The 16274-nt window shown below is 44.2% G+C and overlaps 1 protein-coding gene across 2 annotated transcripts in view; it reads left to right on the top strand.

Moving 5' to 3' along the window:
- The window catches only part of COL14A1 (collagen type XIV alpha 1 chain), a 286377-nt gene that overhangs the window by 253080 nt on the left and 17023 nt on the right, over positions 1-16274 (top strand). For both annotated transcript variants that reach the window (XM_073632207.1, XM_073632206.1), the window contains exon 43: positions 15271-15306. In XM_073632207.1, the coding sequence (XP_073488308.1) occupies positions 15271-15306 (36 nt within the window). The remainder of the gene's footprint in view (positions 1-15270; positions 15307-16274) is intronic.

Below are 16274 nucleotides of genomic sequence, written 5' to 3'. Positions count from 1 at the left end.
TATAACCACTTTAACTCCTAGGGAGTATTTTACTAAAAATGTAAATTGCTATTTCAGTGGTTGTCTACAATGTTGTAGGTTTTTCAGTGCAGACAATCAGTGAACCAATCTCACAAGCCGGAAATGACATTTCTAAGAGAATTCTGTATGCTGACTGTATAAAGAACGGCTCCAGGATGCCATATTGCATTGATTTAAAAAAAAAAAACAATTTTGGAAAATTACAGCAACTACAGACTGAAATGTAAAGGTAATTTTTAAAAAGAAGAATTCCAGGTATGGATAATTTATACATATTAACCACTTACGGACCGCCCCGCACACCGATCTACGTCCTGACTTTGAAGAGGAATATCGCTGTTATGGCAGCAGCTAACTGCCATAATCCCAGTATCCTCTTCTTCGGCCGGCGGTCCGCTTTCAGATAAAATTGATCTCTGTGGCGGATTCACAGAGAGATCACTTTTATCGGCGGCAGGAGAGGGCCCCCTCCTGCTGCGCTCCGATGCCCTCCGCCGCTTACCGGAGCCGTCGGCAGCAGCGGAGGCGATCGGATTTTCCTCATTCCTTGGCATGGAGACAAGTGAGGGGAAGATGGCTCCCACCCGTCTCCATACCATTTTCCGGAGCGGAAGCGACGTCAAAACATCACTTCCGCCCATAGCTCTTAAAGGGACATTTAAAATTTTTTTTTTTTTTAAATGACAATTTTTATTTTTTTTTAGTGTAAATATGAGATCTGAGGTCTTTTTGACCCCAGATCTCACATTTAAGAGGTCCTGTCATGCTTTTTTTCTATTACAAGGGATGTTTACATCCCTTGTAATAGGAATAAAAGTGACAGAATTTTTTTTTTATAAAGAACAGTGTAAAAATAAAAAATAAAAGGTAAAATAAATGTAAAAAAAAATAATTTTTAAACGCACCCCGTCCCGCCGAGCTCGCGCGCAGAAGCGAACGCATACGCGAGTAGCGCCCGCATATGAAAACAGTGTTCAAACCACACATGTGAGGTATCGCCGCGATCGGTAAAGCGAGAGCAATAATTCTAATAATTCTAGAATTTTTGAAACCTCGCCTATGGAGATTTTCAAGGTTAAAAGTTTGTCGCCATTCCATGAGCGGGCGCAATTTTGTAGCGTGACATGTTGGGTATCAATTTACTCTGCGTAACATTATCTTTCACAATATAAAAAAGATTGGGCTAACTTTACTGTGGTCTTATTTTTTAATTCAAAAAGTGTATTTTTTCCAAAAAAAAGTGCGCTTGTAAGACCGCTGCGCAAATACAGTGTGACAGAAAGTATTGCAACAACCGCCATTTTATTCTCTGGGGTGTTAGAAAAAAAAAGTATAATGTTTGGGGGTTCTAAGTCATTTTCTAGCAAAAAAAAAACTGTTTTTAACTTGTAAACAACAAATCTCAAAAAGAGGTTCGGTCCTTAAGTGGTTAACATTGGTCATGCTTGTAACTATGTATATACCATACCCTGTCAATTCCCCTGGAAGCTGGAAATCACTGAAGTAGACACTGATACTGTCTCTGGGTCAGGTGCCAAGTGGCTGCCCTGCTGCATGCTGAACACAAGAGATTATATATTCACGCAGCACCAGGACCATTCAGAGAATGCGTTGCATTTTGTGAGCAAATGCAAAGCATTCTCTGATTGGATGAAGTGTAGAGAATGATGCTACCACCCTGCCTCTCCACCTCCTCCAATCGGAAAATCCTTTGCATTTATTGAGAAAATGAAAAGCATTCTCTGAATGGTTCTCATGCAAAGCGGTGAATCTCCTGCATTCAGAAGCAGCTGCTCAGCGCGGGGCCCGGAAGGTAGTGGAGCTCAGTGGAGTAGTGGTGTCTACTTCAGTGAATTCCAGTTTCCAGCGGCCTAGGCCAGGTATGATCCAAACTGGACCAATATAACTATGTATAAAATATCTATACCTGGAATTCATCTAGTTCAGCTCTTTGGACATACTACACACTTCCAAAGAGTGAAGGGTTAAAGTGATGGTAAAGGGTGAAGGTAAAAAACTTTCAGCGTGCGGCTACCCCCGTAGCCCCTCCCCCTCCTTAATACTTACTTGAGCCCAATTTCAATCCAGCGATGTGCACAAAAGCAGCGGCTCTTCCGGGTCTCTCCCTCCATTGGCTCCCGCTGCTCTCAATCACAGACAGGGAGAGGGAAGCGTGGAGCGGGACTGAGCCAAGCTCTGTGTGTCCCATAGATACTCAGACCTGGCTCAGGAGCGAGCACACACAAGTGCCCTCAGGGCAAGCAGCTTGCTCTGGGGGCACTCAGCAAGGGGGAAAGGCCAGAAGTGCTGGTGAGGGACCCGAGAAGTGAAGGATTTTGCTCTGGGCAAAACTTTTGCACAGAGCAGGTAAGTATGATGTGTTTATTATTTTACAGAAAACAAAATCAAACCTTTAGAACCACTTTAAAGCTGCCCAAATATCATGTGACATAAAAACTTTCAACAACTACACACGTTCGGATTTTCAGATGGAAAAAGTGCGATCGGATTGTGTTGTCGGAAATTCCGATCGTGTGTGGGCTCCATCGGACTTTTTGCGTCGGAATTTCCGACACACAAAGTTTGAGAGCAGGATATAAAATTTTCCGACAACAAAATCCGATCGTTTAACCACTTGCTTACAGGGAATTAAACCCCCCTCCTATCCAGACCAATTTTCAGCTTTCAGCGCTGATGCACTTTGAATGACAATTGCGCGGTCATACAACACTGTACCCAAATGAAATTTTTATCATTTTTTTCACCACAAATAGAGCTTTCTTTTGGTGGTATTTGATCACTTCTGCAGTTACTTTTTGTTAAAAAAATGTAAAAAACTGAATTTTTAAAAAAAAAACAAAAATTTTTTTTTATATTTTGTTAGAAAAAATTTAAAACGGGTCATTTTTCTCCTTCATTAATGTACGCTGATGAGACGGCAGTGATGGGCACTGATAGGCGACAGTGATGGGCACTGATGGGTGGCAGTGATGGGCACTACAGGTGGGCATTGATAGGTGGCACTTGTGGGCATTGATAGGTGGCACTGTGAGCACTGTTAGGTGGCACTGTGGGCTCTTTTCATTGGCACTAGTAGGTGGCACTGATGAGGCAGATGTGCCTCTTCCATCCCAGCTGGTGATCGGCTTTTTTTTCTACTCACGCTGTCAGCGTGAGTAAAAAAAAAAACGATTACCGATCTTTTGTTTACATCATGTGATCAGCTGTCATTGGCTGACAGCTGATCACATGGTAAGGGGCCGGAACCGGCCCCTTATTAAGGTCGGTGATCAGCCGAGTCTCAGTGACTCGGTGATCGCAGCGCGCCCGGCGCGCGCCCTGCAGGGCGCGCACAGGGAGCGTGCACAGGGGAGGCCGTCATTTGACGGCCTCCTGGGAATTCAGGTCCGTGCTGTGGCCATGGCGCGGACGTCAGGTGGTTAAATTCCGATCGTGTGTACTCAAATCCAACGCACAAAGTGCCACGCATGCTCAGAATAAATTAAGAGACAAAAGCTATTGGCTACTGCCCCGTTTATAGTCCCGACGTACGTGTTTTACGTCACCGCGTTCAGAACGATCGGATTTTCCGACAACTTTGTGTGGCTGTGTGTATGCAAGACAAGTTTGGTCCAAAATCCATCTGAAAAAATCCGATGGATTTTGTTGTCGGAATGTCCGATCAATGTCTGATCGTGTGTACAGGGCATAACACTACACAATACCAAAAGTATCGGGACGCTTGTCTTTACACACACATGAACTTTAATGGCATCCCAGTCTTAGCCCGTAGGGTTCAATATGAAGTTGGCCCACCCTTTGCAGTTATAACAGCTTCAACTCTTCTGGGAAGGCTGTCCACAAGGTTTAGGAGTGTGTCTATGGGAATGTTTGACCATTCTTCCTGAAGAGCATTTGTGTGGTCAGGCCCTGATGGACGAGAAGGCCTGGCTCCCAGTCTCCGCTCTAATTCACCCCAAAGGTGTTCTGTCAGGTTGAGGTTAAGACTCTGTGCAGGCCAGTCACGTTCCTCCACCCCAAACTCACTCATCCATGTCTTGCTTTGTGCACTGGTCCAAATAATTTGGTGGAGGGGGGATTATGATGTGGGGTTATTTTTCAGGGGTTCTGCTTGGCCCCTTAGTTCCAGTGAAGGCATCAGCATACCAAGACATTTTGGACAATTTCATGCTCCCAATTTTGTGGGAACAGTTTGGGGATGTCCCCTTCCTGTTCCAACATGACTGTACACCAGTGCACAAAGCAAGGTCCATAAAGACATGGATGAGCGAGTTTGGGGTGGAGGAACTTGATTGGCCTGCACAGAGTCCTGACTTTAACCCGATAGAACACCTTTGGGATGAATTAGAGCGGAGACTGTGAGCCAGGCCTTTTCGTCCAACATCAGTGCCTGACCTCACAATTGCGCTTCTGGAAGAATGCTCAAACATTCCCATAGACACACTCCTAAACCTTGTGGACAGCCTCCCCAGAAGAGTTGAAGCTGTTATAGCTGCAAAGGGTGGGCCAACTCAATATTGAACCCTATGGACTAAGACTGGGATGCCATTAAAGTTCATGTGTGTGTAAAGGCACTTTACTTTTGGTAATATATTGTATCTTTTTTATCCTACAGGTCCTCTGCTTTCAGAATATATATAAAATTCTAGGGGTTTTAAATAAATTGTATAGCTAAAAATACAGATTTTTTCATGTGTGCAAAAAATGAAAAAAAAAATTGCTCTAGTTCGGCAAATGGCGCTTGTAGCAATTTTATATGCTATTTTATTTTTTCAACCAAAGTGGAGTTTCCCTTCGAGTCTCTTATTTGATTCATATAGATAAGTTGTATAGGTCATTCTTATTTGTTACCTCTTTACCTTTATTACATTTTTTTTTTAATAACAGGCACAGCTGTGGTATGGACACAGAATCTCCTTTATATTATTTCATTCTAGCCCTTACAGGAAAAAAAAAAGATAAATAAATAGAAGTGTGTTTTACCAGCTTTCCCGAGACTTAGTAAAGCCTGTAAAAATATGAAATGCCCGGAGCATTGCAAGGGGGCAGGAAGTGGCCCCAGACTGGCAAGCCGGGGTATGTAGAGGGGATCCCATACAGGGGAGATCTGTACATTGTCCCACCGCTCAGCTGTCAGAGCTGTCAGATTGTCCTCACAATATTCCATTGTCTCAGCGGCACCTGGGGGCAGCGCCTGTCATTGGTGGCTTGCAGGATAATTACACCACAATATTTTTTTCAAGGTGAACTAACAAAATGTAGAATTCTATGGGATCCTGTTTGTTGGTTATTATTATCTGAAGTGGATTTGTTTCAGTAATAACAGCCAATGATGAATTATTTGACAATGACTTTTTCAGAACTATAAAATAAGTCATGTGCAAAGAGTGTTCAGAGTTTGTAGACTCTCTCTTTATCCCAATTAAAACAGGAAAGGGAGTGACCTGTCATTAAAACTTGAATGGATGCTGTCTGACTTTACAGTTATACAATCCCTTCTTAAATCTTTAACAATTAAAAGATAACATTTCCATACCCTGCAGGATGCAGTTTTTTTTTTCATGTCGATCACTCACTGTAATTTCACAACATTTACAATTTCCCTGCATGTTGGCCGGCATCTTCAGCAATTAACAATCTCCTCCTCTGCTTTCATTCCCCATACCTCCCAACATGAGATGGGAATGAGGGACACCTACTTTCAAACGTATGTAGGCATAGGACACGCCCCCTACCACACCCCCTTAAAGGAGAATTAACCAAAAAAAAGGTTAATTAAATGCACAAGGACTTTTTCTTACCACTACTATTCCTTTATATTGGCTTTTAACATTTACAAATGCAGCAATTTAGAAATCAGATGAAAGGTTTAGCACTGGGAAACACTTTTTGAAAGATAAAAAGTGCATTTTATATACATCTTTATAGATCAGACCAAAATGAGGGACAAATGAAGAGGAAAGAGGGACAGAGGGACATTGCTCCAAATCAGGGACAGTTGGGAGCTATGTCATTCCCAAGTGTTTAGCTGTAGGAGCACCTCCTTCTCACACATCAGCGATATATCACTCCTTCCATTCCATTGATGACAAAATTAAAGTGGTTGTAAACCCAGTGAAGTGACTGGCCTCAGGTGATACACAGAGATGAAACAAATCCTCCTACATAAGTTGTACCTGTTTATCTTCTCTACAGCTGTTCAATGTGCAGAATTTATACAGCTTTTCTGAGCTTTTAAAAACGGGGATGGGGAGCTGAAATGACTCCTCAGTGAGGAGAGCTCTGAGGGCTGATTGTGGAGAAGGGACACCCCCCCACACACACACAGCACCCAGCAACAGAGCTGAGGCTTTCAATCACAGGTTGTGTGCTGGAGATCCATCCCCTGTCACCAGTTTCCTCTTGGCAGTGGCGTTGCTAGGGGGTGGCTTCTGGGGCTACAGCCCCGAATCTGGGACCCATAGCCCCGAGTCTCTAGGGTGACCAGGGCAGGTGCTGAGGCAGAGGGGGGGGGCGGCGCGCCCCAGGTGCCACACACTGGTGGGTGTCATGCCGGCATCGCCCGCTGTGTCAGCTTTAATTTATATCGCCAGGTGCCCACTGTTACAAAGTCCCACCTCCTGGTATGGCTCCTTTGACATACAGCACACTTGTCCAATGCCGGGACATGTGCTGCCTATCATAGGTGGGAGCCAATCCAGGAGGTGGAACCTATGTGACGGTGGGCACCCAGAGATTCAAATTATAGCTGACACAGCGGGCTCTCTGAGGACCCTGTTGTAATGAGGTGGGCTCTGGGGACCCTGATGTAAGTAGGGAGGCTCTCTGGGGACCCTGATGTAAGGGGGATCCGCACTCAGATGTGTAACTACAGTAAATTTTATAAATTATAGATATATAGATCTATACATACATACATAAATACACACACGTATATATTACATACATGTGTATGACTTTCTTTACTTCGCAGCTATGGGTACTAGCCCCAGATCTTCTGTAGACCTAGCAACACCCCTGCCTCTTGGTGTCAGGAAAACTTGTCAGAAGTGACTCGTGCTGATGGCAGAGGAAGGAAGCAGCAGTCAGAAATGACACTTAGTGCTCTTTATTGAAACAAGTACACACTATAAAGGGATTTTCTTTGTTCATATTTCATGTCTGAGGTTTGCAACCACTTTAACCACTTCAATACAGGGCATTTTCACCCCCTTCCTGCCCAGGTCAATTTTCAGTTTTCAGCGCTGTCACATTTTGAATGACAATTGCGCGGTCATGCAACACTCTACCCAAATGAAATTTTTATTTTTTTTTCCCCCACAAATAGAGCTTTCTTTTGGTGGTATATGATCACCTCTGCGTTTTTTATTTTTTGCACTATAAACAAAAGAAGAGTGAAAAAAAACACAATATTTTTTACTTTTTGCTATAATAAATAGCCCAATTTTAAAAAAAAACAAACACATTTTTTCCTCAGTTTAGGCCGATATGTATTCTTCTACATATTTTTGGTAAAAAAATCGCAGTAAGCGTATATTGATTGGTTTGCGCAAAAGTTATAGCGTCTACAAAATAGGGGATAAATTTATAGCATTTTTATTATTATTTTTTACTAGTAACGGCGGCCATCTGCAATTTTTATCATGACTGTGACATTATGGCGAACACATCGGACGATTTTGACACATTTTTGGGGCCATTGTCATTAATACAGCGATCAGTGCTATAAAAATGCATTGATTACTGTAAAAATGTCACTGGCAGAGAAGGGGTTAACACTAGGGGTCGATCAAGGGGTTAACTGTGTTCCCTGGGAGGTGATTCTAACTGAAGGGGGAGGGGACTAACTGGAGGAAGTGATGGATCGTGGTTCCTAGCTAATAGGAACACACGATCTGTCACGCCTCACAGAGCAGAACAGAGAAGTGTGTGTTTACACACACACACTTCCCTGTTCTGTCCCTCATGCTCGCGATCGCTCATGGCCGGCGGTCATCGCGACCGTCAGCCACAAGCATCGGCACCCCCGCAGTGCAGCGGGCGTGCTATCCTGATCCCGCAAGCTGACGTATAGCTACGACGGTTCGCAGGATCGTGCCGGCCTGCCGCAGTATAATGACGGCGGCTGGTCGCAAGCAGTTAAAGCGGATTTACACCCAAGAGTAGAACTTCCGCTTATTTGCTTCCTCCCCTGCTCAGGTGTCACATTTGGCACCTTTCTGGGGGGAGGGGGGAAACGGGTACCTGTTATTGACAGGTCCCTGTCCCCTCTTTGGAGAGACAGCGGCACGGAGCCGTTCCTTGGAAGTTCAGCCCCCCTCCTCCTTCCTCCAGCGCCAGGCCAATTAGAAAGCGCAGCTCGCTTCGCGTATGCGCAGTAGAGAAACATCTGTGAAGCCGAATGGCTTCACTGCCAGTTTCCTTTAGTGGAGATGGTGGCAGCAGCACCCGACAGCCAATCTGAAGATCTGCTCTGGCGCCAACATCGCGGGCTCCCTGGACAGGTAAGTGTCAATATATTTAAAGTCAGCAGCTGTAGTATTTGTAGCTGCTGACTTTTAATTTTTTTTTCCCCCAGGCTGGAACACCCCTTTAAGGCAAAATAAAAAATATGCAGCACATACCTGCAATACATTCACATTTTCCTGTGTTTTGTCCCTTTAAAGACCCTGCAAGTACAGAAAAATGTCCTTTTCAGCGGCCAGAAATGCACTCAGCTACTAAGTGCTATTTTGGACTGCCAGTAAACAACATTTGTGTGGACTGAGTGGTGTCAGCCCTGCCCAGTGTCATTTGCTGAAATACTCAAACACTGCTACTTTCAGATAAACTCCACAACAATAATTTTTCTGAAGTCTAGGATAAGAACTAGGAGGGCTCTTTAGCTGGCCATACATTAGTAGAACTTTAAAATGTTTTGTTTTATGAATGTTTTTGATGTTCTGATAAAAGCAAATGGAATTTTGAAGTACTTTTGAACGACATATGTTAAGCGATTGAATGTACTGACAATTTTCATATGAATGTTCGTACAAATGATCGTTTAAAAATCTATTAGCGTGTGGCTGGCTTTACTTGCCAAATGAGTGAATTTACAGATCCTCCTCCCATTGAGAATCAAATCCAGTTAAACAGCTTTAGAGATCCGGCCCTTATAGTGCAATGTACCTTGCATACAGGCGTTCCTCTGTGACTGTGTCCTTCCTTTTCCAGTCCATCAGGGAGACCCGGCACTTGTTGCAGATGGGAGAGACTTAAGCTGGCCATACTTTAGTAGATTTTTGAACTAACATTCGTAGGAATTTTTGTATGAACATTTATACCAAAATTCTCATCGGTACATTTCATTATGTGATAAATGTCATCTGCTTATATTTTATTCTCTCTGGTTCCTCTATTCCCCACTCATCAACATGCTAATGACATTTTTAAATAAAACCTTCCCATGTCCTTTACATACTTTATTTTAAACCATCACTAGGTCTCTGCAGGGCCGTCTTTAAGGCAGGGCAAAAGGGGCAGCTGCCCTGGGCCCTGTCATTGTTGTGGGGCCCAAAGCAGCTGTCTCATACTTGTCAACTACCCCAGTTTAAATTCCCTTGTCCCTTGAAGTTTTAGTCCTGTGCTGTGTCCTGATATCTCAGTGTGATGTGCTGCTACTAATGCTGCCCAGCTCTGCCCTATTGTTGTGTACAGATGACTCATCTGCAGACCCTATGTTTACATGTAAATAACTGACATTCATATGTAAATAGTGGCAGCATTTTTATGTAAATAACTGAGGCCGGGGGTATTGATATGTAAATAAAGGCGGCATTCATATGTATATCATGCCCCTCTGTAGTGAGGAGATGATGTGCTGTAACCTCTAGCAACCAATCAGTAAGCAGTATTACTGTACAGTAATCTCAACAAGCAGAAATCATGTGCTGTAACCGCAAATGTGTGCTGTAACCTCTAGCAACCAGTCAGTAAGTGGTAATGATATGCTGTAACCTCTGGCAACCCATCACAATCGCTGCCTGATCTGATACAGTAAACTGATTTGGAGTCTAGCTGATATTTATTGTATGTCTCAGAGCAGGTGGAGAGCGAAATTGCATGGAGGGGGGCAAGAAAATTTTTGCCCAGGGTTCAATCAATATTAAAGACGGCCCTGGGTCTCTGTACATTTCTATACAATGCAGGCAGACAATAGTTGGAGGGAGGGGCTGGCAGACTGCTATACATAACTGCCTGAAAACAGGAATCTGTTGTAAAACTGGCCATAGATGGATCAAAATTTGGCCAGCTCAGTAGGGTTCAGCCGAATTTCAAGTCATCCGCCGCTGATCAGTGTTTCTTGCTTGTATGGATAGAGACATCAGTTGTTTTTTTCAGGCTGAACGAAAAAAACAAAACAAATCATCTATAGCAGGGGTATCAAACTCAATTTCATTGTGGGCCACATCAGCAGTATTGTTGCCCTAAAAGGGCCGGCTGTATCTGTAGACTATATAAATGTATCCAGGATTCTTTTTCTTAGAGAATAGGTGCAGGAAATAACCCAACCTCGCCCCCCCCCTCCTGATGAACCACATTGAATGGTGGGTGTGGCCAAATTGAACTAACAGTGGGAGGATCTTAAAGGGGCAATAAATATCAGGTGTGTGGAGTTCAGGGGTGCGCTACACACAGAGTGCAGAGTTCAGGGGTGTGCTACATACGGAGTGCAGAGTTCAGGGTTGCAGTATGTACAGAGTGCAGGGTTCAGGGGTGCACTATGCACAGAGTTCAGGAGTGCGCTGTGTACAGAGTGTAGAGTTGAGGAGTGCTCTACCCACAGAGTGCAAATTTAAGGGGGGCGGTACATACAGAGTGCAAAGTTCAGGGGTGCCCTGTGTTCAGAGTGCAGAGTTGAGGAGTGCTCTATGCACAGAGTGCAAATTTGAGGGGTGCGGAACATACAGAGTGCACATTTCAGGGGTGCCCTGTGTACAGGGTGCAGGGTTGAGGAGTTTGCTTAATACAGAATACAAGCTGTCCACATCTCACTTCCACCCCTCCTTGGCTCTGATCTCTGCAACATTTTTCCCCATCCCCCACCACTGCACACATCTCCCTTCACAGCCCCCCCCCCCCCCCCAAAAAAAAGCTTCCCCGCATCTCACCTCCCCAGCCTGGCTCTAGTACCTCCCGGCAGAAAGTCCTAGTCATTTATTTCCTATTTGGGTGGTTCACAGCTACAGTATGTGGGGAGGTGCAGCAGCAGTAAACACACAGAGTCCGATTGCAGAGAACAGAACTTGTATTAATGCAGAGTCCAGTAATTCATAACAAACCTGGTGGGAGGGCACCCAACCGGAAACACTCATCCCATGTAACAACAATGTGTAGTAAAGCATGTCTTAGATGTCCTGACAGCGTCTGTCTTGAGGGGCGGAATGTGGCCTGGGCGGTTCAGACTCCAAATGGGAAGCTCTCCAGAAGGATGGTGTGTCACTATCTTTTCTCTACTCATCTGGAACCTCTCCCTGCCACTAATACGTGCTAAGACTGGGAGCCAGGATCTTAAATAGGTTGTGCCTGACCCAAGATGGCTGCTAGATGGGGCAGCAGAATCTAATCGGATAGCTTCCCCAATGACCCTGGAATTTATAGGGGAACCATGTTCCTCTTGACTTTCTCTCCCTCTGCAATGTCGCTACATTTGAGTGCCACCTGCAGTGGAGAAAGGAGACTGCAACTGCCTGCAGTATATGCTACAAATAAGTGTCTTTGTAAAGGGAAATGTTTTGGGTTCATTCAAACTTACCATGAATCAAGCAATGCTACACATAGATGTTAGTTGGCCTTTGCTGTTTGCTGTGGTCTATGGCACTTTCTGCCTGTCTTTGCACTGCTTACTGAATAATATACAGTAAGTGACCACATACTCTCCTGTATTTGTGGTTCCCAAGTTTACAGGTTGATCCAGTAGTGTATTTAGGTTTTGTGCTGCCTGAGGCTTGACTAAACTCGTGCACCCCCTAATTTAAATATGACCCACCCCTTCCTGTCAAGGCCACACCCCTTGCTGCTTAAGACCTGCCCTGAAATTTTCGAGCAGGGACACTAGTTCTGAGGGCCTGGGGGGGGGGGCAATGGATTCCCTTAATTTGCATAGATTTCCTCTCACTTCCTGTTTGGCTATGAGGCAGGAAGTGAAGGGAAATCTCTGCAATGGGACAGGGATTGTAAAAAATAAACTGACAGGGGCTATAACCCTCCCTTACTCTATCCAAAATAAAGAAAAAAAGTGTTGCCTATAGTTCTACTTTAAGCACAAATTTCTGATAATTTTATGGAGAGGACTAAGAAGATATAACCATTCCAACGGTGCAGCAGAGAACATATAGCACAGTGAGGAAGGTTTGTGGTCCAGGATGGTAGGACAGTCAAAATTAGAAGCGGCGCCCCCCCCCCCCCCACACACACATTTGCGGAATGCCGGCCGCCCACATACCGGAAGCAGTGAGGCCGCTTTATGGGGGCGCTAGACTAATTTGCCTCTCAGCCCAGTCCACTCCATAGGACTGGCGCTGCACTAACAGTGTAGCTCAAGCTGGCAGGGACTCTTTCTGTGCTGCCCCCCCCTGCAAAGTGCTGCCCTAGGCCTGGGCCTTGTTGGCCTAGGTCATGATACAGCGTTGGGTTGATCACCAAACCGGGTTGCTTTTTTATGGGTTTTCAAACACTTCATAGACCAGAATGCAGCATACCTGTATTGCTGAAACAGAGTCCCATTTAAAGTCTAAGCACCATACTGAATTTGTTGGTCAATGCAGTCAACACCTAGGTGGGGGAATTGAGACCTAGGATAGCTTTGGGAGCTAGGAAAGGGGGCAAATGTACATTAAAAACATAGTAATAAAATAAATGGAAGCACTATTGCTTACCTCTCTACATCATTGTATAAAAAAAATCTGATGATTGATCCTTTCTAACCTGCATGGTTTACCCCGATTACCCTGTGTAGTACAAACACTAGCTCTTTATGATATGATGAGATGACCTCAGATATTCCTGTGTACTTCACATAAAATACATATTTGCCATAACAGACTTGAGAAAAACCAGCTGCCCCTACTTGTGTTATTTGTGGCAAATGGAAAACTCCATTGGTCTTTCCAATAACATCTTGTCAGAGTAATTTATTCTACTGCAAACATTCCAGAAAATGATAACCGTGACGTGAAGCAACTGCTGGGGGAGCCATGATGTTTGGATATAAAATTGAGACAAAGACATATTTCAAGATTGAGAAGACACATACCCCGGTCCTGATTAATCATCATTGGCAACACTGGTATTTTAGGAGAATCCTTTGAGGATGCCGTCACCGAGTATCATTAATAAATTCAAAACTAGTTTTACTTCATATTAAAAGACATATACAGGAATAATATAGTTTTATGTATTTTTTCTGGTATTGTGATTGTTACGTATATGGCGCTAGCATATTAGGTAACACTGCAAAGTGACAACCTACAGTGCAACACTATTATAATGCTATTCATAATATTTCCTCCCCAACGTGCCCCTTCCCCTGACTTCTCTGTCAAGATCAATGGCACAACTATCAGTCCGTCCCCACATGCCAGGGTGCTAGGGGTAACCCTAGACTCTGAACTGTTCTTTCAGGCCCACATCCAATCCCTGTCCAAATCATGCTGCCTTAGCTTCTGCAACATCTCTAGAATACGCCCCCTTTTAACCAATGACATCACCAAGCTTCTAATTTACTCCCTGGTCATCTCTCGCCTTGACTGCTGCAACTCCCTCCTCATTGGATTACCTTTACATACACTATCGCCCCTTCAGTCCATAAAGAATGCTGCTGCAAATCTCATCCACCTTACCAACCGTTCAGTGTCCTCCACCCCTCTCTCTGCCAATCCCTCCACTGGCTTCCACTCACCCAATGAATAAAATTCAAAGTATTAACCATAATTTACAAAGCCTTCCACAACTCTACCTCCAGCTACATCACTAGCCTAGTCCCAAAATATCAGTCCTCAAAAGACCTCCTGCTCTCTAGCTCCCTCGTCACCTCCTCGCCTCCAGGATTTCTCCAGAGCTTCTCCCATCCTTTGGAACTCCACACCCTAATCTGTCTGACTGTCCCCTAATCTATCCATCTTTAGACAATTCCTGAAAACCCTTCTCTTTAAAGAAGCTTATCCTGCTTCAGTGGCGGCTGGTGATTACCTTTTTTTTTGGGGGGGGGGGGCGCAAACAAACCTCTCCAGGTCCTTACCTGCAAACAGAGCCTCCAGCCTGGGCTGTCACTGCTCCCTGATACCCTGATTTTTTTGGGCACGTTTGTCGCATGAAAAACATGTCAGAAAGCGCATTTTTACAGCGACACGCCCATTCACACCTGAAGTGTTGTGTCCCTGGAATGAAGTGGAGTGTCCCTGGAATGAAGTGGAGTGTCCCTGGAATAAAGTGGTGTGTCCCTGGCAGTGGCGACCCTTCCATAGGGGCTGATCCCTCTCCCCCCCCCCCACCTCAAGCTATTCACAAAAAAATTGGGATTTGTTTTTACCAAAAACTTCACGTTCATCAGCCAAATACCTTGGAAATGCCCACTACTACTAAGTATGGTGGAACATGTGACCATCTCTTCTTCATCCCAGGATGCAGTGCTTAGTCATGAGTGCCCAAACACTGCCATATGGGGGAGGGAAGAAACCCCATGTATGCTCCAACACTGACCACGTGCACATTTGCAGATTTCCAAAAAGCATATCATCGCAGTAGTAGTAGTAGTATTACTACTAGTAGTAAAAAGTAAAAAGTAAAAAGTTAATCAGATCATTAACTTATTGTTCCTGTATAACTGCCATTCTCAAGGGTTCCCCCAGAGGTTGCTAGGGGTTCCTTGAGCTTTGGATCAACCTCCCATCTGATGGTACCTGTATAGTTTCACGTTCAATGCCACTTGGTAGAGCCAGCCAAGTGGTGTTGTCTCCACCAATGATCCTTTGAGCTGACTGTAAGGGTGGCATTTTGAACATCACTGTAAAGGGTTTCCTAATGTTTTCCCAATGACCCCTGGTGGACTAAGCTCAGAAGGGGTTCCCCGAGATCTGAGAATTATTTCAAGGATTACTTTGTGGTAAAAAGATTGAGAAAAGTTGGCGTATAAATGTCTGTGATGATGATGATTCTGATGATTATAATAATGTGTCTTTATCCTCTCAGGGGTCTCCTGGTGTAAAAGGAGAAAGAGGAGAAAGAGTAAGTATTTTTTTAAATGATATCCAAGAAAAACTCTACCTTACCTTGATGTGTTGTCATTGTATGAGATATTACCTCTCTCTTGTTCCAAATGAAAAAAATACCTAGCCTATGTGGTAAAGAACCCATAGCCTCTGATTACCAATCATTACTGTCAAGATTTTGTTGTTTTCAATGGATTTAAAAAGGGTTGCCTCAATGTACATTGACCATTAAAACTGTACATTGAAACTAGTTTTTTTTAAAGCCCCACTCCAAGTCTGAGGCATTGTTTTTTCCCCACTAAATACGGGACATTTTCGACCCTCACTAGCCACAACCTGGCCCCCCTAAAGTCTGAGGGAAAGCACACTGGCCCTTTGTCTGGAAAATGTGGAGACCCCTGGCCCCTTCTTACCCTATTCCTCACTGTGGCGTAGACTCTTATATCATCAAGTACAATGCAGGAGCAACAGTTCTGCACTGTACATGAGGGTGCTGAGGGTCCATCCACAAACCAACGCATCAGTAAGGTAAGTATTACCTCTAATCTACTCCTAGACTTGAGTATTTAACCCTTGCAATGTGAGGGGGGGGACATTGAAAGGGTGTTTTTTTCACAAATCCCTGAGTTTAGCTTAAAAACATTAACCCAGATTAAAAAGATTGTTTTGGTCAGCCAATCATTAGCCAATGGTGTATGTCTAAAACCACTAAAAAGTTTGTAGATCCCCTTTAAAGTAATACACTGCCAAAGGTCAGATGTAGGATATAAGCACAAAGGGTGCAGATGAGGTGACTGCACTGGTCCTGTAAGAGTCAGGGGGCTAGACCACTGCCTCTCCCCTTTATTTACCAGCCATGTGTTCAGATTATGTTATATGCAGAATCCACTTGAATGACCCAATGATATGCTTATAAGCAAACTGGAAAAAAGCTGTAGCTTGCTTGGTTTTATAAAGGAGCCACAAGGCTTTTAACAAACCTTT

This window comes from Aquarana catesbeiana, linkage group LG05, assembly GCF_042186555.1.
Source record: "Aquarana catesbeiana isolate 2022-GZ linkage group LG05, ASM4218655v1, whole genome shotgun sequence".
NCBI classification, from domain to species: Eukaryota; Metazoa; Chordata; class Amphibia; order Anura; family Ranidae; genus Aquarana; species Aquarana catesbeiana.
This window is presented reverse-complemented; position numbering and strand designations above follow the sequence as displayed.